Source organism: Trachurus japonicus, chromosome 4, assembly GCF_045865225.1.
Source record: "Trachurus japonicus isolate A0001 chromosome 4, Traja_1.0".
NCBI lineage: Eukaryota > Metazoa > Chordata > Actinopteri > Carangiformes > Carangidae > Trachurus > Trachurus japonicus.
In genome coordinates this window covers 13,791,391-13,812,363 of record NC_140910.1, presented here as the reverse complement: position 1 = coordinate 13,812,363, position 20,973 = coordinate 13,791,391, and the positions used below count along the sequence as shown (strand labels likewise).

At 41.0% G+C, this 20,973-nt stretch overlaps 2 protein-coding genes across 3 annotated transcripts in view; one reads left to right on the top strand and one right to left on the bottom strand.

Moving 5' to 3' along the window:
- Nucleotides 1–366: 366 nt before the first annotated feature.
- Nucleotides 367–14,217, bottom strand: st6galnac5b (ST6 (alpha-N-acetyl-neuraminyl-2,3-beta-galactosyl-1,3)-N-acetylgalactosaminide alpha-2,6-sialyltransferase 5b). The gene is made up of 5 exons (XM_085774123.1): nt 13,880–14,217; nt 13,127–13,348; nt 3,720–4,129; nt 2,405–2,512; nt 367–911 (listed from the first exon to the last, which is right to left on the bottom strand). Exons 1-5 carry the CDS (start codon nt 13,898–13,900, stop codon nt 668–670), a joined length of 1,005 nt encoding a protein of 334 aa, XP_085630249.1. The 5' UTR covers nt 13,901–14,217; the 3' UTR covers nt 367–667.
- Nucleotides 14,218–20,633: 6,416 nt separating this feature from the next.
- The window catches only part of slc44a5b (solute carrier family 44 member 5b), a 33,063-nt gene continuing 32,723 nt past the window's right edge, over nt 20,634–20,973 (top strand). For both annotated transcript variants that reach the window (XM_085774117.1, XM_085774118.1), the window contains exon 1: nt 20,634–20,859. In XM_085774117.1, coding sequence (XP_085630243.1) covers nt 20,823–20,859 — 37 coding nt within the window. In that variant the 5' untranslated portion in view covers nt 20,634–20,822. The remainder of the gene's footprint in view (nt 20,860–20,973) is intronic.

Below are 20,973 nucleotides of genomic sequence, written 5' to 3'. Positions count from 1 at the left end.
ACAATACTCCGTCAGGTCCCTTTATGAACCTCTGCCAAAGAGTTTATAAACCGTCTTTGCCTCTGCCAAGCGCCCCAGACACACACAGACACACACAAAGTAGCCATAAACGCACCCACAGAAGATGTACCGTATCCATAGCACGACGTGTAGGAGCGGCGATTGGCTGCTCCTCCTGCTCCCTCTACCTGACTGGTGGAGAATCGTCGGGCGCGGTGGATTTTGGCAAATACGATTACAGGCTGTAGGTGGAGCCAGAGGAGTTGGATTTTGTCCTAAATTACTCATTTAATGTCTGACCATCAGAATATAGTGACAGTTCCAGCAAATATGACTGAATAATTGTTACCAACTGAAGCTTTAAAGCAGCTCTGCACAGTAGCAGAGTAAACATACACACACACACACTTGAGCCATCCTCCATAGCTTTGATTCCTGTATGAAATTCATCCTATTATAGTTACACTTCCAAAACATTGTTGAGCCTTTGTGTTGCTATTATGCAATGATCCCATTCTGCCAAGCTGCTTAGGCAGTCGGCTAACAGCCACAACAGCAGCTTGCTCTGTCCTCTTGCTGTCTCATGCACTCAGATTGGCCATAAAGGGAATCTGCACGCTGGAAACTGTCCGCACACGTATCCAACTCTTCATATCTGAAGTGAGTGTCAGGATCCAGCTGGAGCTGCAGTGTAGGAGTCGTTCATACTGGTGGTGACAGCAGCGGGCTCCCAGTCTGGCTGGTAAAAGTGGATGTTGAGGGTTAGAGCCCAGTTTGCAAACACCGTCTTCTCCGTGATGAAGCGGTGGTGGCTCCCTCGTCTACTCCTCTCGTGGGAGAGATACATGGAGCACTCGTCAGGCCCCGAGGGCTCGTAGTAATGATATGGCACAGAGGGGTGGGAGGGGGATCTTCATGGAGAGGAGCGAAGCATGAGGAGGCATGAAAGTCAAAGTGCGAGGGAGGGGTGTGGAAATAGCACAGATGGAGTTGTGAGATGAGGGGGGAGGAAAAGAAGGGACCCACAGTGGAGAAGATGGAGACAGGAACAAAGGAAAAAAACAGAAAGATCAGAAGAATCTCGGTTTGCAGTTGTGTTCATTATGCACCTTCTTGTTCCTCTGATGCTTCCAGATGCACTAAGCTCAGTGGAAGACTCAGTCACACAGGAATTACTTTCAGTCTGGCCTGCATTTCTCTCTGCGTTTCCCAATGTGTCAGACAGTCCTTTGAGCCAATCTACATTCATGTGAGAACATTATCAGCCCAATTATTCTCCTATAGCCTACCCAGTCAATCCAGTGAATGCAGCAAAGGCACATTGTGTTTTCAGCCCGTTCGGTGAAAATGTGTTATTTCTGTTTCTGTAAAATGTGAAACTGGATGCTTTTCAACAGTGCTAAAATCACAGTCATTTTCCAGCCTGACTGGATGGCAATAAAGGGCTCTTGAATTGGTCACTGCAGGGAGTAGATGTAGCATTGTCATTACAAGTTGGAGACATCATTAAAGATGCACTAGACAAGATTTTAATGTCAAGGAACAGGCCTGTTGTCAACGCACAGTAAATCACACAGTGAAACTGCAGCACTGTTTTGTGCCGCCTGCTCAAACAGGAAGTGACAGTCGGAAGATTTAAGTCTTGAGGGGAAGGCATTTGGATGTTTAATTTAGTAGACAAAACAGGATGTTGCACAAAGACTGTTCAAGTGTGTTGTTAATGTCTTAAAATTTTTGGTATTGGTAATGGTATTTTTTTTGTTTTGTTTTGTTTTGTTTTGTTTTTTTGTGCTGTGGCGTTTCCACATGAAGACAATTAACAAGGCTAGATCATAATCTTTAATTTCATTGAAATTCAAGACGTGTCTTTGAAAAGCCAAGGACGCAATAATCTTGGCATTCAGGTGGTTTAAGTCACGTAAATACTGTTGCTACTGTGGGAAACTGACAGTCAAAATGGATGTTGCTTTATTTCCTTTTCAAAGGCGTTGATTTTGTTTTCTGCATTTCAGTGCCAATCATAATTGATTAATAAAAAATGGTTGTAGAAAAAAGAAGCTTTCATCAGCCTCATTGCAAACAAACATCGCAACAACACAACTCTTTCATTCAAAAGTCTCATTGAGGTTATATAGGCCTATAACTAATATTCAAGGTGGTGTGTGATCATCTGTAACCTAATTAACAAACACATTTCCTCATAGGGATAATAAAAATTAAGTAGCACATGTAGACATCAGTATTTTATTTTTTTCTATTTGTAGCCTCTGAGTAAAGAGGCCAGATTCAGTGGTTTCCAAACTTCTGTCAACCATCCACCTGGCAGTTCTGGTGAGGTGTACTGTATCATACTTAAATGAAAGGAAGCCCCCTGAGCGGCTAAAAACCTTGGATCTTCTTTTACCTGCAGAAATCAGGAGGCACCATGCCATACACGTTGATCCTGTCACACAGCTCCAGGGCTATGGCCATGGTGAACCAGCCGGTACTCAGCCAGGAATTGGAACTCTTCCTGGAAGACGAGAGAGGATCATCATGTCAGGAAAATCCATACTGGTGAAGTGTAAATACTGGGAGTGAATGGCTCCTTTAAAGAAAATGAATAAGCAGATGAGACAATATTAAACCTGCATAGCCTTATTTTTAGATTTTACCTTATGACTCATCTTCAGTACAGATGAAGGCAAAAAGATTTTCTGAGAGACTTTCTTTCTTTCTTTCTGTGTCTGGCACCCAACAATAGGGGAAATATCAGAGTCAGATGTTTATTCCCGCACTGACTATGCTTGAATAAAAGCTGAAGTGATTTGGATTTTTCTTTCAAATACAACATCCAGTTATTATCCCATGGGTTTTACTGTTCACATGCAGATGAGTTTATATGAAAAGCTGAATTTATATCAATGGAACGTGTGTAGTTCTCATTTTGTAAGCATGTATCCATTAATTTCTTCATTAACCATTCTGCTACAGTGAACACACCTTTACCACATATGAAAATAACATCATGTCCTAAATGATAAAATACATGAAATGTCAGCAATTCCCTTTAAATTCATGCTAATAAAATATATTCAGTTTGCTCCTATGTCAGCACGACATTTACCTCCGAAAATGTGTGTGTGTTTGTGTGTGTACCAGCCTGCCAAACAAATAGTGACACATAAAATTAAAGTGCAACTGATGGCAGCTGCGCTTCCTTGCCTAAAGATCATGATGCTGCCACGCAGAGTGGCCAACCACTCCCCATCGATACCACTTAAAGAAAAAAAGTGCACTCACTTCACCCTCCATCTTACTGATTAAAGCTTACTCACCATGTTGTTTGGTGCTTGTAATGACTTTGGAAATGCAGTGCTTTTGAAAGGGTACAAATGAAATCAAAATATGATCTGTAAATGCAGTCCTGGTCGCGCTGCATGAGAAAATACTTTGCAGCACTCTCTGCCTAGATGTGGCATTAGTGGGATGGCAGTGAGCGTGTGATATCAAACCCCATAAAATCCTTTCAGAGAGAAACAGATGAGTTTGCAAGGCCTGTCAGAAAATAGTGTAGTGTGTGGTGCATTTGCTGAGTGCAAATTTCAAGTGGTTAAAATTGATGGCATCTCTTGTGTGAGTTGGTCCCTCTCTTTTTGCATTTGCATTTTTTACACCTGCTGTTTGTCTCAGTTAGGTCCCCTCAAGACAAAGACAAGGCAAATCCTGTGAGCACTTACCTGTCCATGCCTGTTTCCTTTTTAAACAGTTCATCAAACTTGAGCATCTTGAGCCGAGAAATAATGTAAACTTTCAGTTTGGGCAGCAGCTGGTTTAACAGCCTGAGGTTGTTGTAGACGTGTCCTCTTCCGTCCCGTCTCATGCAGCTGCTTGGTCCCCAGAAGATGAACACTGTGTCCTGGCTGGCATTGAGTAGCTCCTGTCGGCTCCGCAGCACCCTCTGCAGGCTGGAGTGAGCGACGACGCGCAGGCTGGTGCGTCGGCCGACGTCCTGCTGGTAGCCCAAGCTGGGAGCATCGTTCATGCGGATCACACACTCGGAGCGATCGATTTCCTGACCCCTCTTGCTCCCAGTCAGCTGACCAGAGCTGGTCACCAGGGCACAGGTGCTGCAGCGCATTTTCAGAGACTGTGGAGGTCAAAGGTCACAGGTCAGACATCACAATAATGTCTCTCAGAGACAATTCGGAGAGATTGTGAAACAGTTCCGGCATAACCGGGCATTTAGAGTTTCAGTAAAAACCCTTTTAAAGGTTATAGTTTGACATTTGAACGACTACAAGAAGCTCAGTGTGTCTAAACAAACCAAAGGTTTCAGACAGAAAATCAGCAGCACCATCAAATTTGTAGTCAAGGGAAAGACGCAAGTAGATGCAAATTAGCATGGGCTGGTGCGAATTGATGCATCTGTGTAAGCTGAAAATGTTCCAACGTGTGAGGAAACATATCATTTTGCTTCAGAATCTGCTTCATGTACATAGGAAAAAAAAGGAGAGAGTCAGGATAGAAATAGACAGGCAGAACCAGCATTTCTGGTAAGCACATCTGCACAAGTGCAACATTTCATTGGAATCAATATTTTCAATCGGATGCATCATTTCTCTCAAAACCAGAGAGGTCAACTTCATGGTGTAGCTAGAGGGAAAATGTCAGGGAAACATCACAAAGTCAGTAGGATTTGTTTTCTGAGGACCGTGAATGTCTAAACAATACATCCAACAGTTGTTCATGTATTTCGGTCTGAGCCAAAGTGGGGGAATCAGCTGACACATTACAAACATAGGCAGTACAATGATTGGGAGTGAGCAGAAACAACTAGGATGCAGGTGAAACAGACAGCTCAGAGAAAAACAGTGTCTGATCCTGTTCATCCCTTCTAAAAGAATTCACCAAACTGTCCTCAGGAAGAAAATGCTATAGCAACCATGGATATATGCAGGACATCCTTTGTATCAAATGCAATAACATCATTCACACTCTGCATGTTGTGTCAATTTATGACTGTTTTCACTCTTAGTGGTGTTTAAATCGCCTGTGAAGCCATAACTAAATTTCCACTTTAGTGGACAATTAAGATTATCACTATTTCTATAAATAATAATATCATGTCTCTCTCTAGTCATGCCTTCAGATCTAATGAATCTGTGAATCTGTTACTTCCCGAGATGCAGAGCTGCCAAAAGAAAAGCAAATGACCCTGAAAGAGTTTGTCTAACAGCAAATGTAGCCACGACAGCTACGTCAAGGTCACTTTTTCCGCAAGCTTGACATAAAGCATCTCTGATAAGGCAACCAAAAGTTTTGAATTTAATTTTTTGATTTATATTCATAGGCTAATATCGCTTTTTGTCAAGCGCACACACTATGATTACTTCAGCCGAAAACAATACTAAATTAAAGTTGATAACCTGCCCTTTAATACCATGATTATTCTGTCATCTGCGTACAAACAGGACATGAATAAAGTGTGACTGGCAGAGAATCGAGCAGCTCCACTCGTTCTGGTCTGTTCTGTCAGGTATCCTATTATTCAAATGCACTGCACATTATCATGGTTGACAGAGGAGCAGAGGCAATTCTATGCAGTATTTTTCATTTTGCAGGAACACCATGAATACACATAAGCCTGTATATTTATTCAGTCAAACACAGTCTCAGCACAATGTTCACTTTGAGAAAACAAGAAATGAATGTAGTCGTCAGAGTGTGCTCTATATCCAGATGAATGGAGAGAGTCTATAAGTACAATGTGTAAGGTAGTCTTCTGTATACTGCAGAGCTGTATTATTGGCTTGAACGGGAACTCATCTAGTGATGTCCAACCAGGTTTTCAAAGTTGAAAAAGGAGAGTTTGGATTGAATGATCCGACAGCAAAAACCCAGAGACTGTTCACATGAATTATTCCCAACCTTAATAGAGAGCTACATCGGCATTCTGAACTGTGCTCCGAGCTCCACACTCCATCAGGCTCCGAGGTGTGTGTGTGTGTGTGTGTGTGTGTGTGTGTGTGTGTGTGTGTGTGTGTGTGTGTGTGTGTGTGTGTGTGTGTGTGTGTGGCGGGGGTGGGGTGTGTGTGTTTGTGTGTACAGGTGATATTACTATCGCCACAGGCTGCTTCCACAGCTATATTTATAATACTCTCCCACTATCTCTGTGACCCAATGCTGAATGATTGCCTATAGTGTGTGTGCATGCGTGTGCGTGTGTGTGTATGTGTTTGATGGATTGTTTTATAATATCTGCGTGGTCCAAATGATTGTCTCTCATGAATATATTAAGGAAATTACTGTATGGTGTGTATGTCGATATGCATGTACAGTAATATACATAGCCATAGCCAAGAGCTCTGGAAAAAGGTCACTTCAAGATATAGTTTCTCAGGTTTGACTATTTATAGGCAGGTGTTTGAGTAAAATTAACACTTTTGTTTTATTCTATGAACTACTGACAACGTTTCTCCCAAATTGGAAAAAATATATATTGTCATTTAGAGCTTTTATTTGCAGAGTCTGACATCTGGTCAAAATAACAAAAAAGATACAGACCTCGATTAATGCAAAGAAAACAATTTCATATTTATTCATATATCACAACACATTTTTTTGAGTTCACAAATCAACATTGGTGGAATAACTGCAATTTTTAATCACAGCAGTGGTTTTTATACTATTTCTCGTGAAATATGATTTGGTTCAGGTGATCACCTAATAAGTGCCTCATTAAGTAGCGTTAAGCTTCAGCTGGAATTCAATGGACACTGGATAGTCTCTTAACTTTATCCATATCTCTCTCTCTCTCTCTCTTTTGCCACAGTTAGGGTTAGGTTTAAAGTAAAGTAAATACAATGTCATAATTAGCTATACAAATGTGTGTGTGTCTGGTATGCTCTTAAGTCTTTGTGTAGTTTGCGATGCAGCTCTAGATATGTACTGTAACGCTATCATGTTTCTCTGGCAAGAGTCAGAACTGTCTGAAATGTGTCTAGATCCAAAACCAGCTGTAATCTCCTCTGTTCACAGAAACACACACACACACACACACACACACACACACACACACACACACACACACACACAGTCACAGTTTCTATGCATTGAAGAGAAGGTATTTTTCATTCCACAACACACTGCCATTTCCTGTAGGTGTGTGTTTGCACACTGTGCAGACCCCTTCCCTCAATAATGGGCAGGCTGGAGTGAATTACATGCTTCACTGCACAAACACACCCTCCCTGCCTCTGCTTGGAAAAAATCCCAGTCCTTCTACCTGTTTCTTTTTTCACATGCAACAGATAGAGCGCATTTTCCCCTCAGCAATGTCCAAAAAAATTACACCCACACAAGTTTTAATCATTTAAATAATGCATTAAACTAGTAAAAGACAATTGAAGGTTGCCTGGGCAGTGTTGTGGTTTTAAGTGCCAGTGAAACAATTAAAGTGTCCTTCACAGTGATTCTGAAGCTCCCCAAGTTTCTGGCAGCTTGATGATGCAGGGAAATGGCCACTCATATCACAGTGAGAGGAGCGTTTAGATCAGATGGAGAATATATCAGATGGCAGACAGCTGAAGAATCAACCCACAGACTGTTGAATGAATGAATAAATGAATGAATGAGTGAGTATTAAAATCCATATTTCATGCAGCTCAAAATCCTTCAATTGACACAGAGCTCCTTTGATTTTGAACCTACTATAGCATTTGAACACATGCGAACTCCCACGTACATTCCCAGTCTGCACCTGATCACGCTGACAGAGGGTCGTCCTCGATCAATAGCACCTAACCTCGTAAGCAATTAACTTTCCTGGATTAAGACAATCTAAAAAAAAAAGGGAAGTGGTTCAACATTAGGAGGTAAGTCAGTGATGTCACTGGGCAGTAAACATTAAGAAGGGCAGCAAAAGAAGAAGAAGCAGTTAGGAGCATGGCTCTGGTTGCAGTCCCAGTCAATTACCGCCCACACACTGGCTCCAAACTCATCAGTATGATCCTGTTTATACAATTCCCTGGGGAACCCGGGATCATAATTGCTTTCGGAGCAAACCCCATCAGTCAGCCTCTAATTTTGCACCAGGGCTTCCAGTGTGCCTCAAATCCCCCAGTCTCCTGCCTGTCCTCCTTTCAGTTTAAGAAGGGTAAAGAGTAAAGAAAAAGAAAAAGATGTAGAGGTCAGGGAGGAGTCATGAGCACAAAACAATAAGACAGAAACACCCCTAATCTCACCATAATCATCATATAATGAATCTTGGATTTAAAGGATAGGGCTGGTGTAACTATCAACAAATACCATAGAAATGACATGTAAATCTCTCTCTATCTAATATCTAATGCACTGTTTTGTGATTTTGAGTGTCAGAAGTCTGACAGTGAAATCTATGCACGATACAGTGCACACGTGTGTCCCTGGTATCTGCAACAACCCCACCATGCAATGTGTTGAAATTGGCTGGCATGAACTGTCCTGCACATGGTACACTTCAGATTATTACAACACAGCATGTAACACAAAATGGTACTACAACTGAAACAACAACCAGGATAAAAACTCTTAAAGTTGAGTCTCTATTATAGCAAGTCATGAATGAGGGGAGTGGAATAACCCAAAAGCAACAATCTATAAAATATTTCAATATTTTTTCCTGTCTGTCTGTGGCCTTTAAGCCCCAAGCACACCAGTCTCTATCAAAGACACAAATCTTTAGGAATAAATCACAAACATAAATAAAAGACACTTTTTTAATGACTATTTCCAGCCGAAGATTTGCTACTAACCATTTTTCTCTATGAGAATGGTGAATGCAGGATTGACTCAAGACACAGATTTGTTTTATTCAGCATGACTCATTGAAGTGCTGAGGCAAGAATGGAGCTCTATGTCACATAGGTGGAAAGTGGAAAGTGTCACTTTAGTTTTTAAAAGAAGAACATCCCACACACTGCAGCTGCTTGGCTTCACAATTTATTGATCATCGTAACATTTTGTCTCTTGTTTCTAAAACGTCACGTTCATTAAAACATAGAGTGTTGCAGCAGCCCCGGTTATACACACAGAACAAGTCACATTTTCATTTTCAGTGCTCTGGAACCTTAGTGATGAAATATATATGTATAGGGGAACATAACAACAGGACAGAGAACACACAAATCACTGTAAATGATTGAAAGGCACTCTCCTGGGAAAAGAACTGTCCCACATCTATGGGCACACAATGAGATGGGTGGAAGAAGGAGGTTTATTTATTTAAAATCATTGATGTGTAAAAACTGTTTGAAATACTTCTGACAAAGGTCTGGAGAGACCAAAATGATGATGATCAATGAATCGAGACGCTAAGAAACAGCAGAGTGTGGGATGTTCTTCTTTTCTATCCTTTAATGTCAGATATCGTCTGATATAAGCAGCGATGGCTGAACATAAAGCGTCAGCGGTGTCTGCTTACAGAGCCATAAATGATTTAGATGCTGATCATTATCACTGCAGAAACTGTACACTTCCTAAAGTGTGTAGAATTAGGGTAATGGCTCAATTGAGAGCAGAGGTGGATTAAGTGGCACCTGTGCTGTGGGCTTAACGATCAGCGCTGCATCCTTTTCTCAGGGGCCAATTAATTACACCCAGACCATCCAGCAACAGCTGACATCTCATTAAGCTCCTCCCGGTGACACACATTCAAGTCGTATAGTCTCAAACTTGCTCCGCTTTTCAATTTGAAGGGAATAAAGGCGAGATAATCAGGGCGGCTGTCCTTCCCTTCTTCTTCAGCCAGGTGACCTCAGACAAAGAGAACGTGAGGGGAGGCTGCTCCTCAGAGAGGATGTAGCCTTGTTAGCAGTGAGCTGATGGAGAGATGTGAAAATAAAGTCTGGACGGTTTCCACGTCGACTGAATTAAACATGATGTTCATAACATCTGGTTCCTGCAATCCGGCTAATCCATCCAGCGGTGCAGATGTTATGAATTAACAAAAAAACATAGTGTTTCTTAAGGTGCTTTTTGCACCACTACAAATTGGGCGATGTAACATCACTCTGAGGATGACACCTGATAATATAATCCCCTCCGCCAGGTGCGCTTTGAGTGGAATTAAACATTTGCATATCCTGGGAATTCATCCATTAAGTAAGCTCTTGCACGAGGATGGTGGGCGTAGGTAGGAAAATGTTTTGCATAACTGACTGTCTAATGACACCTATTTCTCTGAGGCTGACTATGTAACTGGCTGTCAGAGAGCAGAAAGGTATTGCCCATAATAAGTAGGTACATCATAAACTGGCACAGGCACACGATCCACATTCATGCTCTCACATGGGCTTTGTGAGTAGAGCGCAGAAAGGCCAACGTAGATTGATTCTTCTGACAGCTCCTCAAAGGTCAACATCTCTTTAACAGGAATTGGCAAAACATTGAGAGGGAGAGAAGGAAGAAGAAGAAGGGCGAGGGAAAAGAATGGATGCCGCTGTCTGCTTGCAGTGTTCGAACTCCCATGAATGTGTTTGCGTGTGTGTTTGTGGACGTGGATGTGTGTGTTTCAAAGCATCTATTCAACTATGCAGCTCTAATTACTGTAGCTTGTCAAAGAAAAGAAAAACACACTAGAGGACATCTCAAAAAGAAAAAAACCTGCCGACATTGCAGAAGGCAGACAGAGAGAAAGAGAATAAACACTGAGACTCAGAGCCAGTCACTCAAAATATCCCACAATAAATGTGCACCATCACCGAGAGGTCTGATCTCTCAGTATATAGATTTGTGGCTTTCAACAGTGCTCTTTTCATTTCACCATTAAGTAGCCTACGGAAAGGACTGAAGGAAAAAGCCAAATGTTAAGCCTCTGACCCATCAGCCACATAAGACGCTCTTAATGATTAATGCGTGCTAGGTGTTTCATGACCTCCTGGATTAGATATAAATGAGCCAAGCAGCTACAGACCACCGCCCACCTTGAGTGAAGTTACAGCCTGTGCAAACTAGAAATGCACAGAAGTTGAAATAGACCATTAGCAGGGTCCAGCAGGCACATTAGATAGTGGTCTCCTCAAATTTTCAAGCATCCCTGGCTGTGATAGGCCATAAAATTTTAACGCGTCTGGGCACTTGCTTGGGCTTATCTGCATGAGCGTGTACCGGTGCTGCTTGAATCAGTGTGTGAGTGTGTGTGTGTGTGTGTGTGTGTGTGTGTGTGCATACACTAAACTTGGAGCCAAGATTCCCTCCAACAGCAGCAAGAATATCAACAGCAAGCAGCAGCAGCAGCAGCAGCAGACCTCAGATGACCCCTGAAGGAAAGTGCACAGACTGATCCACCCACTCCACAGATCCTACAGCAGGGCTTGAGTGACACGAAACAGTATGAAAATGTCGCAGTGTGAATCCATCATGAATCAGCCATCAACCAGGAGGAGGTGGACAAGCCAGGAGAGACTGTGAACAATAAAGTGGCCCACACCGCCGAAAAACTCCAAATTTGCAGCATCTGCCTCTCATTTCTCTTAAGAGCTGCAGATGAATGTTTCCTTTTCATCGAGTTTGAAAAGGATCTGATGGGGGTTACAACATCTCTCAGGATCCCTGAACGCAATGTGTCTGGGAAGCTTCAGCCACTTTGAACCTCTCTGCAAACCAATGTCACTCATCATCAGGCAGTGAAAGGTGAACTGTAACCAACATTTTTTTTCTCCCCCCCCTCTCCTTATCCCTCCCTGCCCGGTGCTGCCCGAGCAAAGCAATGTCCTTTCCACTCTGCTGTGCTTCACTGCATATCTTTTTCACTGAGGGCTGCCTGAATGATCTGTCTATCAGAATGAGATGCCTGTAACACCACGCTGGGTATCAAGGATGGCCCTCTGTCTTATGATTCTTGGTGTTTATAGGACCAAAACATTATAGCAGTGATGTCCTGAGTGGATATTCATTCTGTTTTAAATGCTTTTATCTCTAAATATTTCATAGTGGACACATTAATTATGAATTAAGAAACTGAATAAACTACAGAGAGAATTTAGAGATGGGACTACCATAGCAAGTTCAGCGTTTGAGTTCACTGGGATTACTTGGCATTAGAAGAGTCATACAGAGAACAATAAAGATGCAAAATGATCGCATTTTACTCTGATGCCCCAAAAATTCACATATAGAGAACTTCATTGTTACAACTGAGGACAGGCAGCTGCTTTAAAAATGAGAAAAATAAACGCAATATTTTACACAATGGCTGCTTCCTATCTGCCAAAAAAGCTGTATAATGCGCAAACTTGAAGAAAAAAAAACTGGGCATCATATAAAACTCTGGAGACAGCTAAGGACAGATCAAGTACACAAGACAGACGAAGACAGATTTTTTCAGTTCAGCTTGAAACCAGCCCAGCACCTGAAGCTTCAAAAAGACATTTTACATGCATACCTGAACTCCACATTTTCATGCAGGGCTCTGTGCTTCACCTGGATGACACCAGAATACAAATTAATTGCAGTTTGCATAACATATGTGCAAAAGTGCCAAGTGCAATCACTGCTCTATGATGACGGCTCACATATCTCCCAACAGATATGACTGAGAGTCAATTCTGATTCCTCACATGTAAAATATGTCCAAGCCATACAAATTATTTTTAGTTTGACTGTGCTGCTGTCCTCATCACAGCTATTTCCATTGCTTGTCTCCATGTGTGTCTTCCATATTTAGACATCACAAGCCACAGCTCACCTGCCAGCATGGAGATACCTTTTCTGGATTCATAACTCCCCTAAATCCCACTCCTCTCCCCGAACAAACATCTAATGCACTGACAACAAGATCCTGATCCTTCACCCCAAACACTGCCCATTGTTTTTTTATAACACAAAACCAATCCGATGTTTGTGTGGTAGTGGGTTTGTGCAAGCTGAAGAGCATTTCATTTTTTATCTTACAGAGAGGACAAACTGGGATAAACCCAGTTAAATAAAAACTCATCATACAAATCTTCTGCTTCCTTCTCACATCATTAGCAGCTATTTCTGTGACTTGGTTTGGACGTGTGTACTGAAATAACATGCAGAATGTAAAAATGTGTCATATAGAACCAGCCAAAACTGTGTGAGGAGGCACTGTCTGTCTCACAGTGTACAGATGGTGCATGTTTACCTTATGATCCATCACACCTGAGTACCCCTCAAGCACTGATACAGGGGCTCTCTGTGGTTTCTCCGGCTTTTTTGTGGATGGAACAGGAGCATCTAAACGGCGAGAAGGTGATGCTGCTGATGATGCTGATGAGGAGGATGATCTGTCACCAGAGCCACTGTTGTACACCAACATCAAGCTGGTAACCATGGTGACGATGATGATGCCACTAACCCCTTGGCACTGAAAAGACACAATGAAACACGGTGAAGTTAAAACAACATCTGATCAAAGCAGATGATTTATGGGATTTCTCACAGATTATGTTCAAAACCTGCATCCACAAGCGACAGGACATTTAGGGTGGCAAAGGAAGCAGTGTTAATTAAATGTCAGCTTTCAAAGCAGAAGCAACACAACAATCCCAGCTGCGCTCTCTTCATGCAAGGCTGCAAATGAAATGTCAGCTGTGACACTCAACGTGCTCCATCAACAGGACAACATGTTTTTAAAGAGTGCTGCAAAAAATAGCATTATAGGCTGCTCCACCACCTCCTCCTCCTTTTGTTGAAAAAAAAAAACTAACTTTAGCTGGGGTCTCACCCAGGAATATTATAAGCTACTGTATAGGCGATGCAAGAAAAAAAAAAAACACAAAGTGCAATTAGGTCACACGATACTGAACAGACTGACATGAGCTCAACCTGTATCTCACTTCTAAGCTGCATAAACACAAAGGAACATTACAGTGAATCAGGTCTCATTCATATTTACCACTCTTATCTTCATCTTCATTTCCCCTCGTTTCCTTTCGCAGATCGAGCCTTCATCCTAATGGGGCCAAGGCTTTCTCTCCCAATCGCTCTCGCTCTCTCGTTCACACACGCGCGCTCACGCGCGCACACACGCGCACAGACAGAGCGTCGGGACTCTTCAGCATGCAACACTTCAGCGGCAGCATCACTGGGATCAGCAGCCGCGCAGATAAAGAAAATGACGCTCCACTACTCTTTTCCCATGCTCTCTCCTACAGAGACGCCCTCACTCAGCACCGCGCTCCTCATGGTCCTAAATAATTTCCCGGCACTACCTCGCTGTTCAAGGCTTCCTGGGGGCTTCATGAGATGGTTGGCATGTGCCATTACAACAGTCAGTAATGGTCCTCCTGTGGATCACCTGCCTTTTTAGTGACTTGAATTCACATTTGTATGAATCACTAGCCTAATTGTATTCATATTGCCAACCAATATTATAAAAACACTGTTTGAAATAACACATTTTCTTCACTGTCTCTATACAGTATTGGCAACTATCATCCCTGGGGTAATTAATGAATAATGTTAATCATCATAGCATATTCAAATGTTGTGACATTTAAAACATACAATATGTGTTTCATGAAAAAAAAAGAAAAAAAAGAAAAGAAAAAAGAAACAGTCTACTTGTAATTAGTAAACTGTTTTATTAATCTGTCCTCAAACTATCACATTTGTGCAGTTTTCATTTATGCTGTGTCTTCCATTGATCTTTTCAGAGGACTTCTACTATCATCCTCATCATGACTACACAATAGCCAATGTCTGTGTTAGACAGACATGTGAAGAAGATAGGGGTACCATTGATGTACATCCATACATCATTTCAGAATCAACAGCATTGATCCAATGTGAAAACATTGATTAGACACCATTTTAAGATTTTTAAATTACCCTGGCACATGTTAGCAAGTCTATGCGATTTTGTATTTCATTTTGCAAAGTATGGCATTAAGCACCATTGAAGCATTAGCCACTACAGGTGTGACAGGTAAACTAAAGCTAAACTAATGTGATTGTGCTAACCCTAACCCTATACTGTTTTCCTGTTGAAATGTGCTTCCAGTCTTGAAAATGACTATATTGTCCACTTATCTCTTCTGTTTGAGGCTTTTCTTGACACTAAAATTTGTGACAAGATTACTATAGACCTTCAAATGGTGTTAGTGGTATACAGAATGTATTGTTGCATATTCAGGGAATAGCGCATGCATTTTTTTGTCATTCAAGTAGATTTTGGGACATCCCATTTAAGGAAAATTCTTACTCATTTGTCACAGCAATCTGAGCTTCTGCTTCTCATGGGAGACAGATTTGCTAGAAGCTGTACGTCAGGAGGTGCTGGGAAATGAGGAAAGGGTCTTTTTATAGACGCCCTCTGCACTGGTGTAACGGTTTTCATTTTCTAATGTATCTTTCATGTTCTAGTTATTGTGGATACAGCCTTACTTCACAAACTGATATGCTTGTACTTAGTGGGAAGTGGGCTGTAAGTAAAATCAGGATAGCCTATAACATCCACAGAGAGAACACCACTTCTTCCCTTTTATTTTGTCCCAGATTTACTCACATCTAAACAATTGCCTCATTACACTAATTAGCTCTATATCTAGGGATCCATATAGAATATGATGTAACACAAGATTAAAAAAAGAAAAAGAGGCATATTACAAATAGCAATATATGAAATAATATGAGGACACAAGAGAAAAACAAGGTTTAGAAAGATTAATTCATGTTCCATCTTTATGTTGGAATTTTGAGACCAAAGATAATTGGTGGATGTTAGATGATCACCATCCAAATTAGTCTGTGAATGTGGTTTCTAACTTGGGGTTCAGGACTCCACAAGCAGGTTATAAGTGGATTTAGGAATTTTCTCAAACCTAGCCTTTATAAAACGTACTAGTTGACCTCTTCAGGATGCCATAGAGCATTTTAGATCCAAATAGGAGAGAACATTTGTCTTCGGTTGAAATTCACAAAGCTCCTGTATGTAGCCTACAACCTGTTGCACACAGAGGTGCTTGGTTATGACGGACCTGTCCGTGGCTAAAAACTTTGGAGACCTGTAAGAAATCATCAAGTTATGTGAGTGGATTAAATAATGAAGTTTGTGCTTCTGCATTTTTTTTCTTTGCATTATTGTTATGCAGGGTGCTGTGCACAAGATAAAAGTGATTATTTACACAATACGGCGACAGTTACCTGAAATAGACACAAAAAAACACACAAAAAATACCATTAAAATCTAAGTGGGGAAACCAACATATCCTAACATACAGCATAATTTTAATGCATGTGGACTAAAAACCCAACCTTCATTCTGCTCTTACAATAACAGACAGACCTGCAGCTCTAAACATAATTGTTCTGAGGTTTAGCAGTCAGGAGCCGTTATTTACTGATTCAACCTTCTGAGGACAACAGCTCTGAAACAGAACCTATTACAGTGCCAAGTCATTTGTTCGTTTGACAGCGATCAATATGAGTTCAAATTCAGCCCTACATAGGGTTGTAAATGGACGTCTGTGTGAGGTTGCTGAAAGTGAAATAATATTATCTCTTCAATTTTCTAAAATGTTATGTTAAAAGCCAGCTCCTAGGATTTAGAGATGTATTACGGTAGAATATTTGAAAAATTGTGACAATGTCTCATCGAAAACCTCTCCGCATTCCCCTGTTTGCTGTTGTTTTTCAGACACCATATGGCCATATAATTAGGCAAATAATCTTAATCACCAAATTATCTGTATCATTGAGGAGCAGTGCTTCATAATGCACTTTGTCATTGTGAATTCAGGGGATTAGGTGGCTGGCAGTCCGCATGCTTTGATTATAGGTGTCCCTGAGGTCTCAAATGCATCTCAAAACAGAGCTCCAGGGAGTGCACACTGACAAGAGCAAGGCAAATGTCTGTGGAACAAAATCTTTTTTAATTAACTCCAACCTCCCATCCAGCGAAGTGCCAGACGGCTGTCTGCCTGTGTTGAGCCAAATACAATATAAGTGTGAAATATCTGCTTGGTTTGCACCTGTTTACTATGCCAAAAGCTCTTTGTTGTTCCTCATTATATTACCCCTAACTTGAAGATTTGATGCCTCTGGATGCCATTCAAAAAACTAATCTATCACTAAAAGTCAAGGCACTGCAATACTCTTCCACACTAACAAAGCTGATTATGATATAGTGCTATTGCATTTAATAAACCCCACAGAGAAAAGTGGGTTCATTTTTGTTAAGGATAAGATTTGATTAATAGAGAATTTTGAAGTATCAAAGGTGACACTTAACCTAATATGTAACTTTTCCACATTAAAATGTCTAAGAATTACCCATCCTATGTATATGCTTTCATATGTTCTAGTTTTAGTTTAGCATGTCATATCATTTGGTCACCTGTCAATGTGCAACAGGGTTTCCTGGCAGAAAATCAAGATTGATTTTTATCATCAGACATCCTATCATGTGTCCACTGAAGTACACCAGCAAGTCACAGATTCTTAAAGTGAAATTGCTTTATTCATTTACCAGTTTTAAACTACTTGCCATTTGTTATGGAGAGGTGGACACCAGTGCGTAATTCGGCTGCCAGCAAGAACCCATTGAGTGTGAGCTTCAAAGTTATTAAAGAAAAAAAGGTAAGCAGCCTCAGTAACCAGCTACTCTGAGACTTCAATTGTCCACGAAAAGCTACAGTGAAAGTGACAGACAAGTCAAGGAGAAATACAGGGAGGGCCACGAGCTGGACTGGGACCCCAGCTACTGCAGGCAGCACTAAGCCTTTGTGATAAATGCTCTACCACATGATAATAATGAATAATGAAACTGCCTTATGGGGGTTTTACTGGTTTAAATCCCCTGGTCTGTTTGGTGTGGAGAGGGCATCTCTGCAGATAAATCAGCATTACAGAAACAATCAAAACAGAGGTTATCAGCAAACTCAGCTCTCAACCCTTCTCTGACATCTGGTGTCCACATGAAAGAGTTAGCAAAACACTGACTTTAAACATAAAACTGCTTTATTGTGTGTTTTTTATGGTTAAAATTACTGGAACTGTTTGATAACCTGAAGTGCTGCTAACAGTGAAGGGATGGGAACCAAGCTCAGACGAGCTGAAGACTGTGCTGAAGACACCAACTCCCTTAATCCCACGGTATGTTTAAATGGCAATGAAGAAATTATTCCACCAGAATTCTCTTGTTGGCAGGGTATAAATCTCAAAAACAACAATTTAGACCAATGCATGGTTCTCATACTGTGAATATGAATGCATTTTAGGAGGCTTGTTTGGTACATAATATGATACATTTTATTTGAGAGTTTGCAAACACTTAATCTCAGCAAAAGACAGCATTGACTGCTCTCTATTACTAAAAGGACATAACAGTATCGGAAACTATCGCAGCTGTAATACCAATGTGAAGCTCTAAGACATGGAGAATAAGGTGCAGGTAGTGACTGAAATGTTGTTGTGTTCTCCAGTCTATAACTGTTCACTTTGGCTTTGCAGGTTAAAAAAGAGAGCATCTGAAGACAGCTACAAGCTTTATACACTCTGCATGTTCAGCCCCTGGAGATATAAAATCTTCGTTCCCTTTGCAAATTGCCCTCTCTTACAGTCGGATCATTGACTCATTGTCTGGCATTCTCACCAATCACAGATGCAATTTCCTATCACCCAGCATACAATATATATGTCTCTCAGAATTGCTGTATTTATCCAATTGATTGAAGAAGAAAAAAGTCTACCAGAATCACCAAGTGCATTCTGTTTCTCTGTTGCAAATTTATGCGGTGATGCTACTGCAGTACAATGTTACTGAATCACTTTTATTTTATGGAGGAACTTTGGGGAATTCAGTTTTTAGCCGCAGGACTGATTGCAACTGCAGGAATTGTACCCACTGAATAAAAAGCAAAAAAAAGGGCAATTTTCTGAAGCACATCTCCTTCTGTGTCAGCTATCAAAAAAAAAAGACAAAAATTAAATAAATATTCATGTTCATTATGCAAACTGCAACGGGACAACTGTCACAGATGAAATAATTACCTTGTGTTTGAGGGAGTGAAAGAAGTCTAAAAACTAAACCATCACAAAAAGTGCCTGTGTCTGTTGTACACCCTCTCAATTATGTAATTAGCAAGCTGTTGGCATCCATCATTTTTTGCTGAATGACAAGCAGATGGGCTGTTCTCTCTTTTACACAGTTTAAGGCCGTTTTAGGTTGAAATTGACTGTCACCATGATAAATTGTTCTACATTATGTATTTTTCTTAGCAATAATGTTATTTAGATTATCCTTGTACATTGCTGGCAGTGATCCTACCACATATGATATGTCCCAGTGAAGTCAGTCCCTTCAACCTGAGGTCTTATTTTCATCCACAGAGCACTAAGAGAAAGACATCACTTATTTCATCTCAGTGTTTAATGCAAATTACCTGTCCCATTTTAACCCAACAGTACATAGCGGCATGAAATATTAACATTAATATTCTGTCATTAAAAGGGGATAATGTTTGACAATGTGCTGTGACCACAACATATTCTCAAAATCCAACATTAACAGGTCTCTGTGTGCCAACACAAATGTTATAACTTTACATTCAGTTACCGCATTTAAGTGTAGTTTTGTTCTCATGTGAATATTTTATTTGTGGGGACTTCTTCCTAATGGGTGATGTAGTGTGGTATTTTTTTTTCCATCTGCCACATTTGCACTGAGAAGCCACTTCTTCCTCTTCTCTCTCTCTCTCTCTCTCTCTCTCTCTCTCTCTCTCTCTCTTTTAAGTTTGTCGTCTCTCTTTCATCCATCATTCTGTAGCTATGTATCTGACTCTGGAGTTGCAGGAACCAGATGTGATATAATTATTCTGCACTTGCTATTATTATCATAAATTATAGTAGCCTAGTATTGTTAATTGGTGTTTCTTTCATTACTGCTATATTACCACTATAATTTTCACTATAACAACAACAGTATCTACAGTAGGCTACAGCTGTTCCTGCTGCTTTATCTGCAAAACACCTCCACCATAGACAATATGCCAAATTGCAACTGAATGTAGGCTTGCATGCACTGTGTAATTAGAGCATAGCCTACAGATTAGACCCCTGTTTAGGCCTAAATGAAGTGTTTCCCAAATGTATGAACTAGGCCAGATTGTATGGGCTTGCATCAGACAGAAATAAGGTTGCCAGTAAATTCAGAATTAGTAACACACGGTGACTTTCTTGTGTCTCACGTTTCATGCTGGCTCCACAGCAGAAACAGCATCAGCATATAAGGAGATAAAGCAGTCATTTACCAAGTCACTGTGCAAACTGGAGGAGGAGGCAGAAAAGGAGAAAGCTGTGCAATGTCACTGAAAACCCAGTTGAGGTCAGTGTTTCTCCACCAGTGTGGACAGAAACCGTCACTGCTACTTAAAATTAGTAACAACATTGGCTGGGTTATTATTAATTAACCGATGAGCATCTGGGAAATCACTGTTGTCGTTTTCTGTAGACATAAACAGCTGTCTAATCTCTTTATTCTCTACTATATGAACCGTATAACTGTTCGTGTCAGCCTGGAATCTGCACAAAAAACGGTGTGGACATGTTTTTGAAAACACTTCCTAACAAAGGGAAACAGCAGCAGCAGCTAAGTAACAGTGCGGCCCCTTTAAGACCGTTTTGGAATAATTAATGACGTCGAGCTGTAAACACGACTGACGCTCAGCTGCGTGGCCGAAGCATCCTCAGACCAAGAGCTCCAGACCTCTCCAGTTTCCCAGGTGTTTATCTCTCGACGGGACCGCTGAAAGGCATTAAAACAACTGCGGTTCACCTCGACTGTCATATGCGGTCTCCAAAACCAAGACGGCGGTGCTGCATTTGTCCTACGAAGTGCCATGGCTAGAAAGACGGACATACCCTCCTCTTACTATGGTGAGTCGGTTCGTCTTTGTTTAACGCTGAGATATTTTCCCCCTGTAACATGATGACAGCGGGATAAAACGGTGTGTTCATTTGGCAGGATGATGTTTGACCAACTCACTGTGA